The sequence below is a fragment of the Cygnus olor genome, chromosome 1 (genome assembly GCF_009769625.2).
Source record: "Cygnus olor isolate bCygOlo1 chromosome 1, bCygOlo1.pri.v2, whole genome shotgun sequence".
NCBI lineage: Eukaryota > Metazoa > Chordata > Aves > Anseriformes > Anatidae > Cygnus > Cygnus olor.
The window spans coordinates 190,964,810-190,982,372 of record NC_049169.1 but is presented as its reverse complement, the minus strand read 5'-3'; the positions used below and the strand labels follow the sequence as shown (position 1 = coordinate 190,982,372).

Here is a 17,563-nt window from a genome sequence, read left to right as displayed (position 1 = left end):
TCAATCTGATTCATATTCTGTTTTATTTCAGAGGGGTTATTTTACTGCCTCTTAGCTCTTCCGAGGTACTTAGCAAGTAGCCCAGTATAAGGGTAGAATAATGTCTGACTTCTAAAAACTATTTTCATATCTGAGATGTAAGTACATTTTTGGTGGATATTGCATTAACAAAGAGTTCAAGTTTTATTTCAACATGGAATCAAATTATCCATTTCAGTATTTGTTGCTTTCTGTTCTACCAGTAATTTTGCAATGGCTTTCAGCTTAATAATCTCTTCTCTTAAAGGTGAGCAAAGCAGAAGGTATTTTGCTCCAGGTAAAGAATGGACTGGCTGAGGGAGCTGGTGAGGCAGTGCTACAAGAGATGATGATGGAATTCTATGAACTTATACGTCACAAAACTGAAATAGACTATAAAGTTTCCAAAAAGCTGTTATCCAGAAAACAGGACCTGTGCCAGGTAACTTTTCCAAACTGACAGTAAGCCCCAATCTGCAATGTGCTACACAAATTTTGAACACGCTCAGTAGATAAATTGACGGTCACAGACTGTCAGTTTAAAAAAAGTAATTTACTGGAATCTTTTGAATAAAGTAATGCTCATGGGGGGTACTGAATGTGTTGAAGAGGAGGATCAATTGCCATCCAGATGGTGACAGAGGTTTCCACTGCAATTATTGTTATGATGGCATCTTCAGCTGGATTAAATGAGACACATGAAACTGATGTTATCATCCTGCTGACCCTGGCAACTGCTCCAGCATACACATAATCAGTTTCTTTTGACTAGCATAAACTACATACAAAATACTTCTAAGCTATTTTAACTATGTACAAAGACTGTTCTTCATGACCTTTCCTTTCCCATGTATGCAGGAACAGTTTCAAAAGATGATTTAAAATTATCTGTCTATTGGTCTGTTCCTACATCTACAGCACAAGCTGCTTGAGGGACTTCCCTGGACTGCAAATAGCATCTATCAGTTGGTCTAAGCACAACAGCCCTGCCTAGGGGAATCTCCAAGGATCCCCACCACGTCTCCCCCTCACAGTTTCTGCATTAATTAGTCACTTCCTTCATTTTTAAGTTGTGTAGCAGATCAGTCAGGCAGGAATTTAGTTACTCTGCCAGGAGAACTGATGACGAGGTGTGCTGAGTGTGCACACAGATGCAGCCCTTGCATCCAGCAGCTGTCAGAGAGCAGCAAGGGCAGGTGACCGGGGCTAGGGGTGAAAGTGAGCAAGGCCAGAGCAGTCACTGCACTGACAGGGAAGTACTGCAGTACCCAGTTAGGAGCAGAGCAGCAGATAGTGACTGCTGGTGACAGTTAACGGGGTCAGACAACGATCCACATTGCCCCCTCATCATGAGCTTGTCCAGCTGGTCCAAGGTCAAACTGGGAACTCAAGTCCACAGGATCTGAGTCAGAACCGAGGACATACAAGGCTGGATGTAGACATGTCTGCAACATAGCTCAGCCAAGAAACCAAGGGTAAAAGCCTTAGCGTAAAGGCATCTCTTGAGCAGAGAAGGGGCAGAACTCCACCGAGTCTTCCCACAGCTCTCTTTCAGGCCCCACAGCTTCACTGTCAAAGCTGGTTCTAATCTCAAGCAGCCAGAGTTTCAGGAGAGGTGAGAGGTGAGGCATTCAGGGCCCTGACAACTACATCATACTTGTAACTATAGAGCAAACTCAAATTTTCTCCTTGTATTACAATTATAATGTAAATTCCATAGATTCTGCCAGAGATACTTCTTGGTTTTGGCAAAGGATATACAGAAGTCAATCCTCTGTAAGTCACAAAAAATAAAGGGGGAGAGGTAGAGAGAAGGCGGCTCTCTATCGTTCTAAAAGACTAATAATAGCACTTTTAACCTTGGAAGCCTTCTGCTATCAAAAAACTACTATGTCTTATAAAGTTTTCCCATGACTCAGTGAAGTTTAGCATTACATATTTTTTTAAGTTAGATGTCCTTTCTCTTGATCTGAGAAAAGTACATGGATGCCTTGTGCTATCACCCTGACTGGACAGGGGCATCAGGGACAATATGATAAGATTCTAGTAAGTCAGGATTGCCTCAAAAGCAAAAGCAAAATGGTATCCAAGCACAAATACTGGTCCCTGGAGCTGTTATGAGCAGGCTTGATGCAAAGCTTGATTTGCGGTTGTATAGAAACAATTTATCACCTGCATATCTTTTTTCTTCTGTTTTGTTTTCATGGGATTCTACAGCTGTTTGCTCATGTTCCACTTGTTATCTAGCGAGTGGAAATGTTCTTTTCCATATTCTTTTTGTTGTTGCTGCACTGTCACTTCATCTAATTTAGTCTTTTTTGTGTGGTTTCTTAATTAAAATGTAGCAAGTATTCATAAATTTCTGTCTTTATTTTCCAGCTCATCCGAGACATGCTTAATATACAAGAAACGAATATGTCATGCCCAAACCCAACATCTTTGGCCAAATACCAGGCCCTGAGGTGCAAGATTGAAGCTGTTGATCCAATGAGTGATGAATTTCTCAATGTTGCACAGCAAGTGTTAAAAAACAATTACAAGTGAGTGTTTAACGGTTGCGCAATGATTGTGGTAACATGCAAGGTATGGTGCACAAAATGCCTCTAAAAAGGACTGAATTATTAGGTTCTGTTACTATGCAGTGTCAAACTAATGGGATTGCAGAGCAGGCATATTTGCCGTAACCTATACTAGAACCAACTGAAATAAATTCAGAAAACTGAAAATGAGAATATTTTTAATTTTTTCCCCTTTTTAAATTGTGAAAAGCTGTCTATATATAGGAGCTATTTAAAGAAGATATATGGCTTTTAGGCTTGTTCATTCTGTTTTGCTATATTTATTTCCAGGTATTTTATAGAATACAGGGAAAGTGAACATCAAAATAAAACTTGGGGGGTTGCTGAGAAAAACAAATATTTCTTTCTGTGGATTATTAGAATAAATATGATGGAGTAGGTGGGGAGCAGGGGTGGACTACCTGGTCATCTTTTTATTATCTACAGAACTTGATGTCCCTTTTCAGGTAGCTTTCAGTTGTATGAAAAACATGTATTTCTGGGAATTTATTCTGTGGATTTGCCTATTATTCTATTTAATGTTCTTGACATTGGCTTCTGATTGGGTACCCTGTGTTTTTTGATTAACTAATGAAATTTAAAAATGGGTAAACATGGAGAAATAAATTTAAAGAGAATGTCGTTCTAGAAATTGAATAATCAATGGTTAGATCATTGATGATAGAAGAATGGAGTGGGCTTCAGTTCAGCTATATAGAATCATTTAGGCTGGAAAAGTCCCTTAAGATCATCAAGTCCAACCATCACCTAACACCAAGTCCACCACTAAACCCTGTCCCTAAGAGCCACATCCACGTGGCTCTTAAATTCCTCCAGGGATGGTGACTCCATCACCTCCCTGGGCAGCCCGTTCCAGTGCCTAACCACCCTTTCCAAGAAGAAATCCTTCCTGATACCCAATCTAAACCTCCCTTGGTGCAACTTGAGGCCATTGCCTCGTGTCACCTGAGAAAAGAGATCAATGTCCTCCTTGTTGCAATCTTCTTTCAGGCAGTTATAGAGAGAGCGAGTCACTTCAAGTTTTTTACTGAGTAAATGTAGTGTTAAGCAGCTCAGGCCCTTGCTAAGGCCTAAACCCTAGCAACTACTGGTTACTAAGCAGTTGTACCCAAATACGAATTGCTCAAATATGGAAGGAGCGCTGTGCTCAAACATGCAACCTTCTGTTGGTTTTTGGCAAAGTTCAGTACTTGTGAGTACTTGACATTTTGTCTTAATGAAGTCATTTAAAATTAATAGAAAGAGTTTATGTGACTCAATTCCACCTTACAGTTCTTTGGGACAGAACCAATTAAGTAAGCCTTTTGGAAATTAGCTGTTATGTGAACCCACTGGACTGCTCTTTCTGGATCACAGTTATCAAATTTAGGGCCTATAAACTAACTCTTAGGCTCAATGATCATCTAACTAGTTACAAGCATGGGATTGTTCACCCAAAATTTTGTCTCTATTCTTATACAACAGATAACAAAGCATAATTACATTCGAAGAATTAGAGATCATTTAGTCCCTTTCAGTTTTTGCATTTGCAACCTTAGTTTTTTTAACTAAAAGCAATCTCAAAAAAAATTTCAACTGCAGTAGAAGCATGCTAAAGGCTCAGGGCCCAAGCTCTCTCTCAAAAAAAATTAAAGTTCATATGGCGTGTTTATAAATTAGGATGTAATGTATCTGTAATCCTCAACACGAGAAGCCATACTGTTTGAGTAAAGCATTCAAAAATACAAAAGAAACTATGTCTTATTTACCAATATTGTTTTAGCATTTAGGAACTCAAGACTGGCTGAAGTTTATTAAATCTTAAAAGCATGGAGCTTTGACTTGTAAGCAAAGGTTTAATTTGCTTTTACTTTCCAAGTGTACTGCCTACTTTATTTATCTAAATTTAAAATTGCAATCCCTAAGTCCTCTACTTAGTTGTTTTGTAAATCCTAAGGTTCCCCACTGCGTGACAGCCAGGAATCCTGGAATCCTAATATTATCTTCTGGGTATTTCTTAAGGCATCGCTACCTTGCCACTCTTGAGCAACCCAGTCCTTAGTCCATGCTCTGTCATCTGAGGAAGCATGTTCCAAAGACATGTACATAGCAGACTGGTAAAGCAGAGGGAAGGTGGTGAGCACACTGTTTCCCACTTGGACCTCTATGCAAGTAGCTAAATAAAGCATTCAGCTGGCAAGAAAAATGGAAAGAAGTCTGAATCCGTTGCTTAGTGTAATCACAAGAGAAGGACATGAATCCCGGTGTGTGCTCTGCCCAGTAACTACTGTATGTAAAATGCATAAATCTTGCTGGAGGTGGGATTGCAACCCAAGCTTTCCTCCTCTCAAGTGTATTTCTTAATTGGGAAGTTCAAGTTGCTACATTCAGATAGCCTGAATATTCTAGGATGTTTATGGTTCAGCCAAGATGGTGAGTTATCTGAGTATTCGCAGTAGGAGAATTTTTAGGACAAGATAGATTTGGCAATAATTTCTATAATACCAGAGTCTGCACTGCATAGAGTTATATGGGGTTTATACATCACATCCTTGAATTTAGGTTCCAAAATATCAAATGAGATAATTTGATCTGACTTTAAGTATGAAATCACAGATTTTATTTCTTCCTAAGTGTCTAAATGAATCTTGAACTTAGTCATAGGTTTTAAATATCTCAACTGCAATTACTGAAAACAGCAATCTTATTTTTTCTCTTATTGCTGTTAACTTATTTTTTTGCCTCCCAAATTGCCAACCAAAACCAAAGATTGAATGTTACTTTGAGATTTACTACAAGGCTTTATCTCTTAGCAGTAGATCGTTCTTAAACAAATTTTCTGAGTCAAAGATCGTTTCAAATTTCTTGCAGTGACTGTCCAGTGAGAATTTTACAGGTGTATAGTGTTGGCAGAGTAAGTGAAACAGCAGAATTTCTGGGCAGTCTTGGAAATATTCGATCCTTATTCCATGCATCATCTGTGCGCAATTTCATGGGAATTCTTTCCAGGTAAAAATTTACATTCCCCTTTTTTTGTGACATTGGGTTAGGTTTAATTATCTATAACTAAATATATTTTGATTTTTAAAAACGCTTTTTTTTGTGAAACTCTTTTACATTATGGTTAACCTAATTTTTACTGTTAACATTTATATAACCATTCATATGCTTCTACAGAACCCTGGGAGGGAAATCATTCTTTTGTAATGATAAATGTGATTACTTTCCAGCTGGATTAGCATTGAGATGGAGCTATTTGGTTATGATGAGGAGGACTGTAGTTTAAATCCAGATGAAAGATGACAAAATGGAGAGAGTAGGAGAGTAATGGCTGTGTGGATAATTTACGCTGTTTTAGGAAAGAATTCCATTAATGATGTCCTCCTTCCAGTTCTTGTCTTCCTGTCCACTTCCACATTATTTACCGATGACCACTTTATCTGAAATAATTTTAGATGATCATGATTTCCTGGAATAATGGAATATCTGGTTTTATGACAATTCTATGGATTCACTCAGGCATAGTAATGAGTCTGGGAAATGCGTTGCTTTTCTGCTGAATGAAAAAAGCAAACAGTCTTCATAGCTTATGTAGTCAATGTCTTGGTGATTCATATGGCTTTGGGATTTATTTTTTGATGAATAGACTTTACTTGCCTTGAGTCTCTATGTAGGGTTTTTGTAAAGTGTATTTTGATTTAATCCTCTGTAGTTCATAATTGCACAACGTGTATTAGCCCACATACTTTGTGCAAAAGTATTTTGAACTTCATTCATTGTGTGACTTATTTTTTCTCTAGAGGACTCCTCTTGCCAAAAGTGGTTGTTGAAGATCATGGCCTGGAAAGAACTGACATTGGAAATCTGGGAAGTGGCATTTACTTCAGTGATTCTGTTAGGTCTGAATAATGGCAATATCTTTTGATATTATCCTTTGTGTTTTCTTTTTACTTTGCAAATTAAGTAGATATATGTTTAATACTCTTAAGGTAACTTAATTATTATTTCTTTCATGTTCATCTGTTCAAAAGTATTTGTGTATTCTTAAACTCCTAGAAGCTTTACTTTAAAATCAATTTTAATAAAATGTGCATGATCTTTTTTTACATATAGTGCCAGTATTAAGTATTCTTCACCCAGTGAAATGGATGGAACCCGACTCCTTGCAGTTTGTGATGTGGCACTTGGATCCTGCTTAGATTTGTATGAACGAGATTTTTCATTAAATGATGCACCATCAGGTTATAACAGTGTACATGGAGTCCGTAAGACAGCAGACATCTCTTCAGACTTTGAGGTACTGATCCTGCAGTGTTGGGCACTTGAAAAGACACCAAGTTTGGGATTTATTTATACCAGTGGTAGATAACAGTATAACCTGTATGTTTCAGTTCAGACACTAAATCACTAGACCGTAATGCATAAAATCACTTTTGTCTGTTTTACAGCCTGAAAAGTGCATATAAAACATCAAAGGCTCTAAGTGACTATTTGTGAGGAGATTTAAAATTTCTGCAAGAAAACAGTACTTAAAAGAAATATGTTAGCATTCTTTTTTATTATAACTGAATCATCCTATAGATATCTGATCTATGACGTTGAAATTGCTATTTGGAAGTGCTGTTCTGCTTTGTATGGAATAAGAAATCACTACCATGGAAGGTTCACTGTTTTGGAATAGAATCCAACTGATAAAATCCCTGTCCTTAAAGGTTGGTACTCAAAGACAAGGATGATAGCCTTACTGGCATACAAATAGATAAAGTCACTGGCTAGACGTTCACCAATTTTTTTTTACTTCTTTTTGTTCTTAGTTATTCTGAAGAATGATTGTGCATTACAGTGAAGAAGAAATACAAGGAGTGTGGAGAAAGCAAACATAACAGAGATGTAAATGGTAGCAATAAAGAGAGATTAGGGGAGTGAAAAAAAAAAAGGTCATATTAGTATTTATCAAAAGTGATGTCATTTAGGCTCATCTCTTAATAAATCTGCATTTTTTTAATATTACCTACAGCTTTGTTTTTATTGTAAAATACCTTTCTTTGCTCCTTCAGGATGATGAATTTGTTGTGTACAAAACCACACAGGTTAAAATTAGATATGTTGTTAAGTTTTGCCTTCCTGAAGATCAAATAAAACCATTTCAGCCTGGAACTGGGGTAGAACTGGAGCAAGATAACAGTGAGCCAGAGTCACAATGTCATGTACAGAATGAGAGTAAGAAATATTTTCTGTTTGTGCTTTTGGCTTGCTTTCAAAGTTCCCTAAATATTTATCAGAACACTTTTTAGAGTTCTTGTATGCAGCTAGCTTATTAAAAAATCATTTGTAGTTTATTTGTGGATGTTACCAAATTAGTTATGTGGCATCCACGTAGCATCTGTTTAACAGATTTCCTGTAAGCCTAATTACCAATGGTAGTTGGAACTCCTCCTGTCACAGTGTGTTTCAAGAGAAGCACAAGAAGCACTTTTGCATAAATCATGAGATGGTCTTTTAATAATTCAAATGCAAGGTTTTAAACAAAGACCTTGTAAGACCTTGAAGACTTATCATGAGCTGGTGACAGCCTACAGCTCAGTAGTGCAACACAAGTATTCTTAACAAAAATGAGGATTACTTTTAATTTGTGTATTCTGAGTTGCAGAAGTAAACATAGGTCATTGTTATAGGATTAGTTTCAAACTTGCTTCCCAAATGTGCATTTCAAAAATAGCTTTCTAATATTTCGTAAACTCTTTGTTTAGGCTATGCGTTACCGAGTGCAAATATTTCAAATACAGTAAAAACTGGTCTTCAAGACAGACTGGGAAATCCTGTTCCTTTGGAAGGCTTTCATATTAAGGCAAGGATAATAGACTTCGTAGCACAGGTAAAGTATGCTATTTATTGTCCCTTCCCGTAAGTCAGCCCTGAAAAATTATTTCGGTTGTTAAATAGTGTTTTAATCATTAAAAAGAAAAAATCAATCTCTAAATGAAGGAAAACTCTGAAACTGAGTGAAAAGTTTTTATTTTTAGAGGTGTATAGTCAAACAAGTGCCAAATGCTCTTTGGTCAGCAAAAGGTTTGACTTTATTTTTCATTCTGTTTCTGTTGATGTGTAATCAAGTCAGCACTGCAGAGAAACTTACTGCAGTAGCGTATGCATTCTGTTCCCTTGTAAAGACCTTCGTGGTGATCTGTTTGCCAGCTGAATTATAAACCAGTGAGAAATACCTAGGATGATTAAAGATTTCTGGAAATGTATTTGTGTGTTTTGTTTTTAACTTTGGTTAGACAACCTAAATTAGCTGTTGCAAGTAAAATCAGTACAAAAGAACTTGCTATTCTAGCTTGAAAATTAGCTATTTAAATTTGGCCAAAATTAGCTAAAAAAAGTTAGCTAAGCAGACTAAATTTTTTGTGTGTTTGTTTAGTATATATGCCCTAAGAACACATCCTGTCAAGACGCAGGATTTTCTTCTGTCCCGGGGCATAGTTCCACAATCTCATTCCCCCTGCAACTGAGTCTTGTCTGGGGCAGTCTTGATCGTGCGAAAGCTATGGTTCTACTGGGTTCTGTTGTATGTGTCTCTCTGCACAAACATCTGTATCCAGGGGTGTCCAGTGCCGAAGTAGTTTCATAAGAGCAATTCATATTTTTATTTGTTGCTGAAGTCCTAAAAAAAGAAAGCAGGGCAAAAACAGGAGAGTAAAGGGATTGAAGAATTGTTGTCAGATGAGTCTGTGCTTAAACTGTTCCGACACTCAGAACAGTTGTCTGATCAGTCTGATCCTTTTGAACAACTGTTCTTCTCATGAGGGATCGTCTTTATTTTTTGGTTTGGTTTCCTATGGAATGAATTACTGTACAGTAGCATCTGTGCTATGACCCAGTCCACCAAAGCAGAAAGCAGTTTATAAAGCAGAGCTACAGAGCATAAACCAGAAATGATGCGATGGCAAGGGACAAGAAGAATGGCAGCAAAGGTGAATGAGGAATTCCTGGGGTTTTGTTAGGACGCATGGGAAGTAAACAGAAGAGCAGATGTGAAAAGAAAGATGCAATCTGCCACCTCAGAGGCAGAAATACTGTCAGTAGAAAATAGATGCTATACATACAGACTTATACAAACATCCCTTTCGGTATATCATAATATTAAATAAAACTTTTTTATTAGTTTTGTTTATTCCTGCTTCTTGTTTAGACATTACCGGCTGAAACTATTAAAGACCTATTGCAGTGGTGACAACTTTTGCAGGCAATAGCTTGACAGCTCCAGTTCTGCATAAAGTAACCTTTGTAAGGTCACGGATTACTCTTCTTCTGGAAGAGATTTGATTAATAATTTAGAGAGTAAAAATTCCACAGCTCCTTGCATTTTTGTGAGATATTTATTTGCCAAGCACTGGTGAATGTTATGCCTTCGTTTCTAATATACAAATAAATCATCAAGTTGTGGCATACATATTGACATTTTGCAGCGCAAAGCAGCTATGCTGTTACGCGTACAGTATTGATGTTTTAATCACATTTTAATGTTATGGAGCTATAAAAAAATGTTCATTTCAGGTAGTAATGTTTCAGACCTACACCAATCAAAACAGTAGTCCGATTGAAGCTAAATATGTTTTTCCTTTGGATGATAAAGCTGCTGTTTGTGGATTTGAAGCTTTTATCAATGGAAAACACATCATTGGAAAGGTAAGATGTTACTGTACACTGCCTTTGATGTAGGTCCTTCAATGTCAAGATTTGAAAGCACTTATTTAGTAATAAAGCGTACAACACCAAAATTAATTTTGTTTTCTCTCAAGTTCTTTGTTGTTACCACTTGACTGTCATGTGGTAACGTCATGTAAGAGAATACTGTGTTCTGTATATAGAGATGAAAGTGTTCTGTTTACAGAGATGAAAACACTTATTTTGGAAAATCTTTCATAGGTTAAAGAAAAGAAACAAGCACATAGAGAATATCGTAAAGCTATCAGTCAGGGCGATGGAGCTTATCTAATGGACCAAGATGCACCGGTACGTTGAATAGCATGGTTTCATAACCTATTTGAAAATTTTGCGTTTGTCAGATTACAGATAGATTATCTGGGCATGCGTGAATATTCCCATCAGAATCTTTGCTCAGTCGTGTCTTTGTTGGGAAGAACTTATTTGGACCATACATTTGATCCTTTTTGAAAACTGCTATTATTTCTTCAAGTATGTTCCACAGCTTATATAAAACAGGTATTTCTCTTTTAGGAGCTTACACTTTTAAAGAAATCACAGCTTTTTTTTGCCTTTTTTTTTTTTAATAAAAGATTGATTTATTTAGTTATTACTGATCAGTTTTGCCCAGAAATCTTGAAGAGCTATTGAAAGGTTAATATTTCTTGTCTTAGCATCATTTTTCCTTATACTTCTCAAAAAACAATTAGTATTTTCTGTGTTAGCATTTAGATTCATTGTGCTGAACCACCGATTCAATTATTGTTTTGGAAAACATGAGCTTCAACAATATCATTAAATCTAGTCTCTTTTTTTAGGATATTTTTGTAATAAGTGTTGGGAATTTATCTCCAAACTCTACAGTTCTGATCAAAATCACCTATATCACTGAACTGAGTTGTCAGAACGGTTGTATCACTTTTCATATGCCTGCTTCTGTATCACCATGGCAACAGGACAAAGCACTGAATGAAAACACGCAGGTTTGTTAAAACGCAATCTTAAAATAGCATCTTCTTTTGAAGCAAGGATTTTGTACCTAGGGGATTGCAGTTACACAAGAGAGTTCAGTAAGATCATGATTATCTTCTGTTTGATTTCTTCTCTTTTTATTAAAAGATAATTGTGCTTATCATTCTTGTCATAACAGGATTGTTAAAAAGCAATGTGAACACAAGCTTAGGAATGCCATGATCGGTAGAAAGCCTGTAATATCTCTGAGGATTTATTTACTCTTGCAGTACTTGAAAAGCTGACTTGAGTTGAAACATGTTTAAGCTAGATCTCGTATTTTGAGTTATCTGCTGTTTCTGTGTTGCCATTCCTCCTTTGGTTTGCAGGAAAGTAGGCATTGTTTATATCCATCATGAAACAGCAGCTGAGCGTCTGCTGAACACTGCTATTACCCTTCTCTGCCTCCTTTGACCAGGTTTCCCATCTGTTTCTGTGGATCTCCCTGATGGCTTAGGAATTGTTCAGGTGGGAGGGGAGGTCATCTCTGTTTAAATGCTGGCAAAGAGCCAAAGGTGGTCCTTGTGGTCCTACTCCCTGTGAGATCATATAGCTGTGTCGGATGTCTGACCGTTCAACAGTCATGCCTTCTGCTTCAGAGCTGTATTATACTGAGTTCTGAAGTTCATTGTGTTTTTGGGAGAGAAGCATATGCAGGCTCATCTGAATTTTAGCTGCAGTGATGCTCAGATGACAAAGCCATATGAATGAATGAAGTAAACAGGGTTCCAGACAATCCCATCTTAGTGATAGAATAAGAGAAGGGAGCTCCAGATGGATAGAAGTGTCAGGGATTATATGCAAATACTTCTTAACTGGTGCAGTATAAGATTTTTTTTTTCTTTTTCTTTTGTAGGATGCAATAAAGAAGGTTTGTGTTAGACAAATAAAAACACTGAAGAAGTAAGTTGCTTGCATTAATACTATAACTTGATTTATTATCAATACTTTTAAATCATTAAGTTAAGACATCTGCATTTAATGTTTTTCTGTTTACATGGAATATTTGTATTACCAAGAGACTAGTTTAATTTCATGTTTCATTCTAATCTGTCATCCTTAGATAGGTACTATCATAAATATTTCCTTGTGTTTCAGAAACATTTCTGTTACTAAGGTTTTTACATAAATTCCCAAGTCACAAAATTTAATGAGCCTGCATGATCTTCATATTTGCAGTCTCATTGCACTTAACGTTTTAGCCTTTCTTTGCACTTGTATTTTAAATTAAAAATAAAATTATCTGAAACAACGATGTTGCTGGTAAAGTAAGACTTCTTGGAAACAGAATATTGTAACTTTATTCCTAGTAATGTTTCTGCATGTGGCTGTTCTCAACTGGAATCGCAAGGCATGTAGGTAGCAGTAGCAGTAAATGTGTCAAAACTTATGTTATTCAGGGAATTGAATTTTCCGTATTAAAAACAAATGAAAAGTGTTTTTCATGAGCATGTCCTCTGTTCTAGCTGCAAAGCTGGCACAAAGCCACATCTGTTGTAATTTTCTCGAATTGTATTTAATCCTGAAGTAGTGCTCCATACTGTTACCTTGCTTTTATTCAGTACAGTTACTGTTGGTTAGTAGAAATATTGTACTGATCAACTAAAGATTTGGTGCTATTTCTGGCATATGCATATCAGAAATAAATTCACATGTTCATATAATACACATCCAGTTGTCGAAAACATATTTAAAATTATAATACAATTTAATTTTAATGTGAAGGGACAACTCAACTAGAAAATGTGAATAAAAATTGGGAAGCGCTTAAGAATAGTTACTGTGTGAGGATGGAGGTCAGGTATTATTAACTCAATTTCCAGCATCAGGTCCTAGAGACAGCAACGCAAAGATATCTGAGCTAGCTGCAAACATTTATATAATGCTTAATAATATAATAATTTTTTCTTGCTTCAGTCTGGTTCTGCCGCTGCTCTGGGACTGTGCATACCTATTGCATATTTTATCTACAAGCATCTTAAAGATAATGTAGATGTGATTGTGAATAGAAAATAATTGCTTATATACTGTGCAGAGGATACACAGATTCATGGTGCATTCAATAATATTGATTAATAATAATTAGGACTCTGAGTAGTCAATGATAGTTTTTAAAAGAGGCAATTTACCAAAATGTAAGACTGACCAATGGAAGGGTACGCATAAAGGAAACGTTTGCAGCCCTACACACCTACATTTGAGGAGATGATATCCTGGAATATAGTAACTACCAATAACCCAGGCTTGTGGTGAGTCAGCAACCTGAAGTGAATAACCATTGTGACAGTGTGGCAAAAATGGCTAATTCAATCCCAAGATAGAAGATAACCTTATTTTATGAGACAAGATTGGCTGAAATTGGCAAAATGCAATCTGAAGACCTTAAAAAAAACAGTGGGGACAGAGACAGAAACTTGTCTAAATAGTTTAGTATTCTCCACTTTCATCCAGTGAGCTTAAAAGGTCAGGAAACGGAGCTCATTCTCATGGAGATGTCATTGCATGCAGATTAATCGTCATCTTCCCTGGACCACCATTCGTTTCTGTTCTCTATTTTTAGTGGATTCTCCTTGGATATGTCTATTGAGATGCCATATAGCATTGAACGCCTATATAGTTGGACACACAAACTTAAAATAAAGGTAAACTAATTTCAAAATAACTTAAAATAAGGCATCTGCCTTAGCAGTTCTGCTGTGTATTTAAAAAGGAACTTTAATCCTAAGAAATGTGTGTTGTATATCTGAGTGGCTTTGTGCGGTATTCCTTCTGCACACTGGTAGCTTCTCTGTTTTTCTCAGATGAAGATGTTGTGCTTGAATCCTTTTTGTTTTGTTTGTTTTCATATTTTAAAACACATTTAGGAAAGTGAATGATATTTTAAAGAATATAATATGTACATAGCAACTGCACCTTTTAAATTTTATGTAATCTTTCTAGAAAAGACTTTTGGTACTACCCCTATTAACTGTGCTGTCATCATTCCCCGTCCTCACGAATGACAACTTTATTTTGTACTAGTAAAAAATATTCACTGAGCTGTTATTAAACAAATATTTAAATGCCTGTTTTTTCCCCTGCTAGAAAACAGAGTGCAAGGCTGTAATTAAGACTGTGAAAAACAGCTGCTTGGACAGCAGTGGCTTTAGTCTAGATATATGGATTTCTCAAGCCTATCTACCCCGAATGTGGGTAGAGAAGCATCCCAACCAAAGGAGTGAGGTATGGCATTATTGTTACACAGTTCATGAGGTAATACTGAATATGCTAAAACACAATAAACAGAAACAGTTTGGTTTTGATGGGTAGAAGATGAAGAACAATTTCACACCATAGACAGTATTCAATTTAATCTCTTTATTAAGCTGAGTATTCTCCAAAAATGAGTTTTCAGTTCCATAGAATCTTGTTGACTTTGTTTTATCCTTTGCCTAGTAATAGACTGAAGGTTGAGGCACAATTTCAACACAGTGTCCAATCATATTTCTGTTAAAATACTTTTTTTCTAACTGTTGTGCTCCTGTTTGTATTTCACAGAAATGTGACTACACTGTTTGATGCAGATGTTACATTTACAGAAATGGAAGTGAACAAATAAGTTGTGGCTTAGGCTGGAACTAAGCTTCAGAGTCATGCAGTCTGTATTCTAACTAAAAATTAAATAACATTTTAAATCATTAAATTTGTAATAAATTTGTAATACTATTTACAACTCACACACAAATATTTATATAACCCAGCAGTGTTTTATCTTAAGGCACCTGGCCTTCTTAGAAGATCTTGCATTCTGGTGTAGTTACTACTGTTGCAGTGGCTATTTTCAAAGGCATTTAAATCTCATATTTTTCACTAACAAGTGAAAAAGACATAGAAAGCAGTTCAAACACTCTGGATCACTTACAAACAGAATCTGGCTGTGTCAGAAGAGCTCATTATTACAACTGGAAAACATTAATAAAAGGTTGAATAGGAAAGAAAAGAACAGTTCAACCTCTTACCTTCATACACTCCTTGCCTGAGAAATGCATTTAGAACTTAAGAGCATATCTTAAAAGATGTGATTCCAGTTTATTAGAAACTGTTTCATCCTCCTCCATTTTTTGTGACCACAGCTGTTCTTTTCTGGTATAAAAGTGAAGTCTGTGGCACTTTTAGCTATTTTCAGATGCTTTTATCTTTTCTTTTTTTTTTTAATAAGACAAAATGCTGCAGAGGTGAAATGTAAAGTCTTGGTATTACCAATCTGTCAATCCAATGCTGAAATTGAGTAAAATGAGTAAAATGACAGATTAGATTGTTTTCTTTTTGACAATGATGTCTCCTATTTTTCTTCTTTTAATCAGAATTGTTTAGTTTAAAAGGATTAGTTTAGGGACATTTGTTTCACGACTTCAATAATACAGATATTCCCCTGAGGAAAGGAAAAAGAAAGAAATTTCTGTTTGTGCTTCCAGACTGCAAACCTTTCTGTGCTATTGGAAACACTTTCACTCCTTCCAGCATTTCATTGCTCCACTTTTGAAAGCCCTTGTGTTTTATAGCATCTCTGTTCAGAGCAAGGACACAAAGCATTTCTCTGCTTTGCATATATATATATATATATATATATATATATATATATAATTCTACTCCTTCTAACAAACTGATGGTGGCAGTGATGATTATAAAAAATAATATCTGTGATTTTTTTTAACTTTGAGAAGAGAATCCAATGCTGTTTGCTGGAGAGTAAATCAGATAAAAAACATTGAACATCAAAGTTCCTTTTTCAGTTGTTCATGTGAGGCTTAAGTTATATGTAAAGGATAGAGAAGTTGCACTTCTCACTAAATAAGAGTAAATGAAATATATTAACTCAAACTTTCAAATATGGCTGTATTCTGCTCTCATTCCACAGTAAGAAAAATGGAGATGCTTGGGTACACTTCTAATGCAATAGCATTTGTTCACTGCACTAATTTTGTTTGTCTCTGTAGGCTTGCATGCTTGTATTCCAACCAGAGTTTGAAGCAGCGTTTGATGAAGAGCAGCTGTCCAGTGAAATTATTATTTTATTAGATTGCTCAAATTCCATGGCAGGTTCAATGTTATGGGAAGCAAAGCAGATTGCTTTACACGCTTTGAAACAACTTGGTTTCAGACAAAATGTGAATGTAGTCAAATTTGGCGCAAGTGAGTTTCTCTGTTTCCTTTTTAACTGTGAGCCACCTTTTACCTTCTTGCCGTGACTTAATAATTTTATATGCATCATTATTATCAGACCAGCTTAACACACTGAACTGCAACCTGGAATGTGTAGCAGTATGGCATATTTCTAGTCTGATATTCTAGTCATAAAACTTAAACTTGTGCTTCCACAGTGTTGCCCCATGCTAAATATTTTAATGCTCCTAATATCAATCTTTGTTCACAGATTTCACAGAATTTTCCCCATTTTCAAAGGACATCTTAAAGGATCTGGCATCGCTGACCGAGTTTATTACAGTAAGTAAATCAGTTTGGTTGTATTCTAAAGAATGTTTCTTTAAAAGGAATGTTCATCTTTGCAGAAGTTATCCAACTTTTCATCTTGTTTTCTTTTTCTTTAAGCCAGCTTCTAAGATATTTTTTTTATGATTTAGACTATTTGAAACCTATTTTCCCTAGTAACAAGCATAATCACATTTGAATATTAATTCCTGTTCAGTTTAAAGTGATCACTTAAGTTGTTATTTTGAAGCTAAGTAGATATAAGTGTAAGAACATTTTTTCAATGTTTCCTCCTAAATTTGTCTTTTGGAGTTCATGCCTCTCGTTGCCCTGCTCACAGCACAAGAGAGGAAATGATTTCCTTCACAAAATCACAGAATCACAGGAATGGCTGAGGTAGGAAGGGACCTCTGGAGGTCACCTGGTCCTAACCCCTGCTCAAGCAGGAACACCCGGAGCAGGCTGCCCAGGACCACTTCCAGGTGGCTTTTGGAGACTTCCAAGGAAGAGACTCCACAGCTTCTCTGGGCAACCTGTGCCAGAGCTCCCTCACCTGCACAATAAAGAAGTGCTTCCAGATGTTTAGACTTCCTTCCGGAAATCTATAATTTGTAAGTGAAGCCAGCATTTAGGCCAAAGGAATTTTAGTGACAAGAAAAAAATACTTTTGGACGATTATTTGCTGTTTCTCACCTCTTAAGGATCAGAGGATATCCAACAAAATGATAAATCAGTGGATTTAAAAGGAAAACTAAACAGAATCATAGAATCATAGAATGGCTTGGGTTAGAAATGACCTT

The 17,563-nt window shown here is 36.2% G+C and overlaps 1 protein-coding gene across 2 annotated transcripts in view; it reads left to right on the top strand.

Annotated features, from left to right (window-relative positions):
• PARP4 (poly(ADP-ribose) polymerase family member 4) overlaps positions 1-17,563 on the top strand; it is a 49,934-nt gene that overhangs the window by 15,119 nt on the left and 17,252 nt on the right. For both annotated transcript variants that reach the window (XM_040544074.1, XM_040544075.1), the window contains 15 exons: positions 287-460; positions 2,398-2,558; positions 5,448-5,585; positions 6,377-6,475; positions 6,690-6,873; positions 7,634-7,796; positions 8,327-8,451; positions 10,134-10,265; positions 10,506-10,592; positions 11,102-11,266; positions 12,151-12,197; positions 13,855-13,936; positions 14,379-14,516; positions 16,271-16,466; positions 16,708-16,778. In XM_040544074.1, coding sequence (XP_040400008.1) covers positions 287-460; positions 2,398-2,558; positions 5,448-5,585; positions 6,377-6,475; positions 6,690-6,873; positions 7,634-7,796; positions 8,327-8,451; positions 10,134-10,265; positions 10,506-10,592; positions 11,102-11,266; positions 12,151-12,197; positions 13,855-13,936; positions 14,379-14,516; positions 16,271-16,466; positions 16,708-16,778 — 1,962 coding nt within the window. The remainder of the gene's footprint in view (positions 1-286; positions 461-2,397; positions 2,559-5,447; positions 5,586-6,376; positions 6,476-6,689; positions 6,874-7,633; positions 7,797-8,326; positions 8,452-10,133; positions 10,266-10,505; positions 10,593-11,101; positions 11,267-12,150; positions 12,198-13,854; positions 13,937-14,378; positions 14,517-16,270; positions 16,467-16,707; positions 16,779-17,563) is intronic.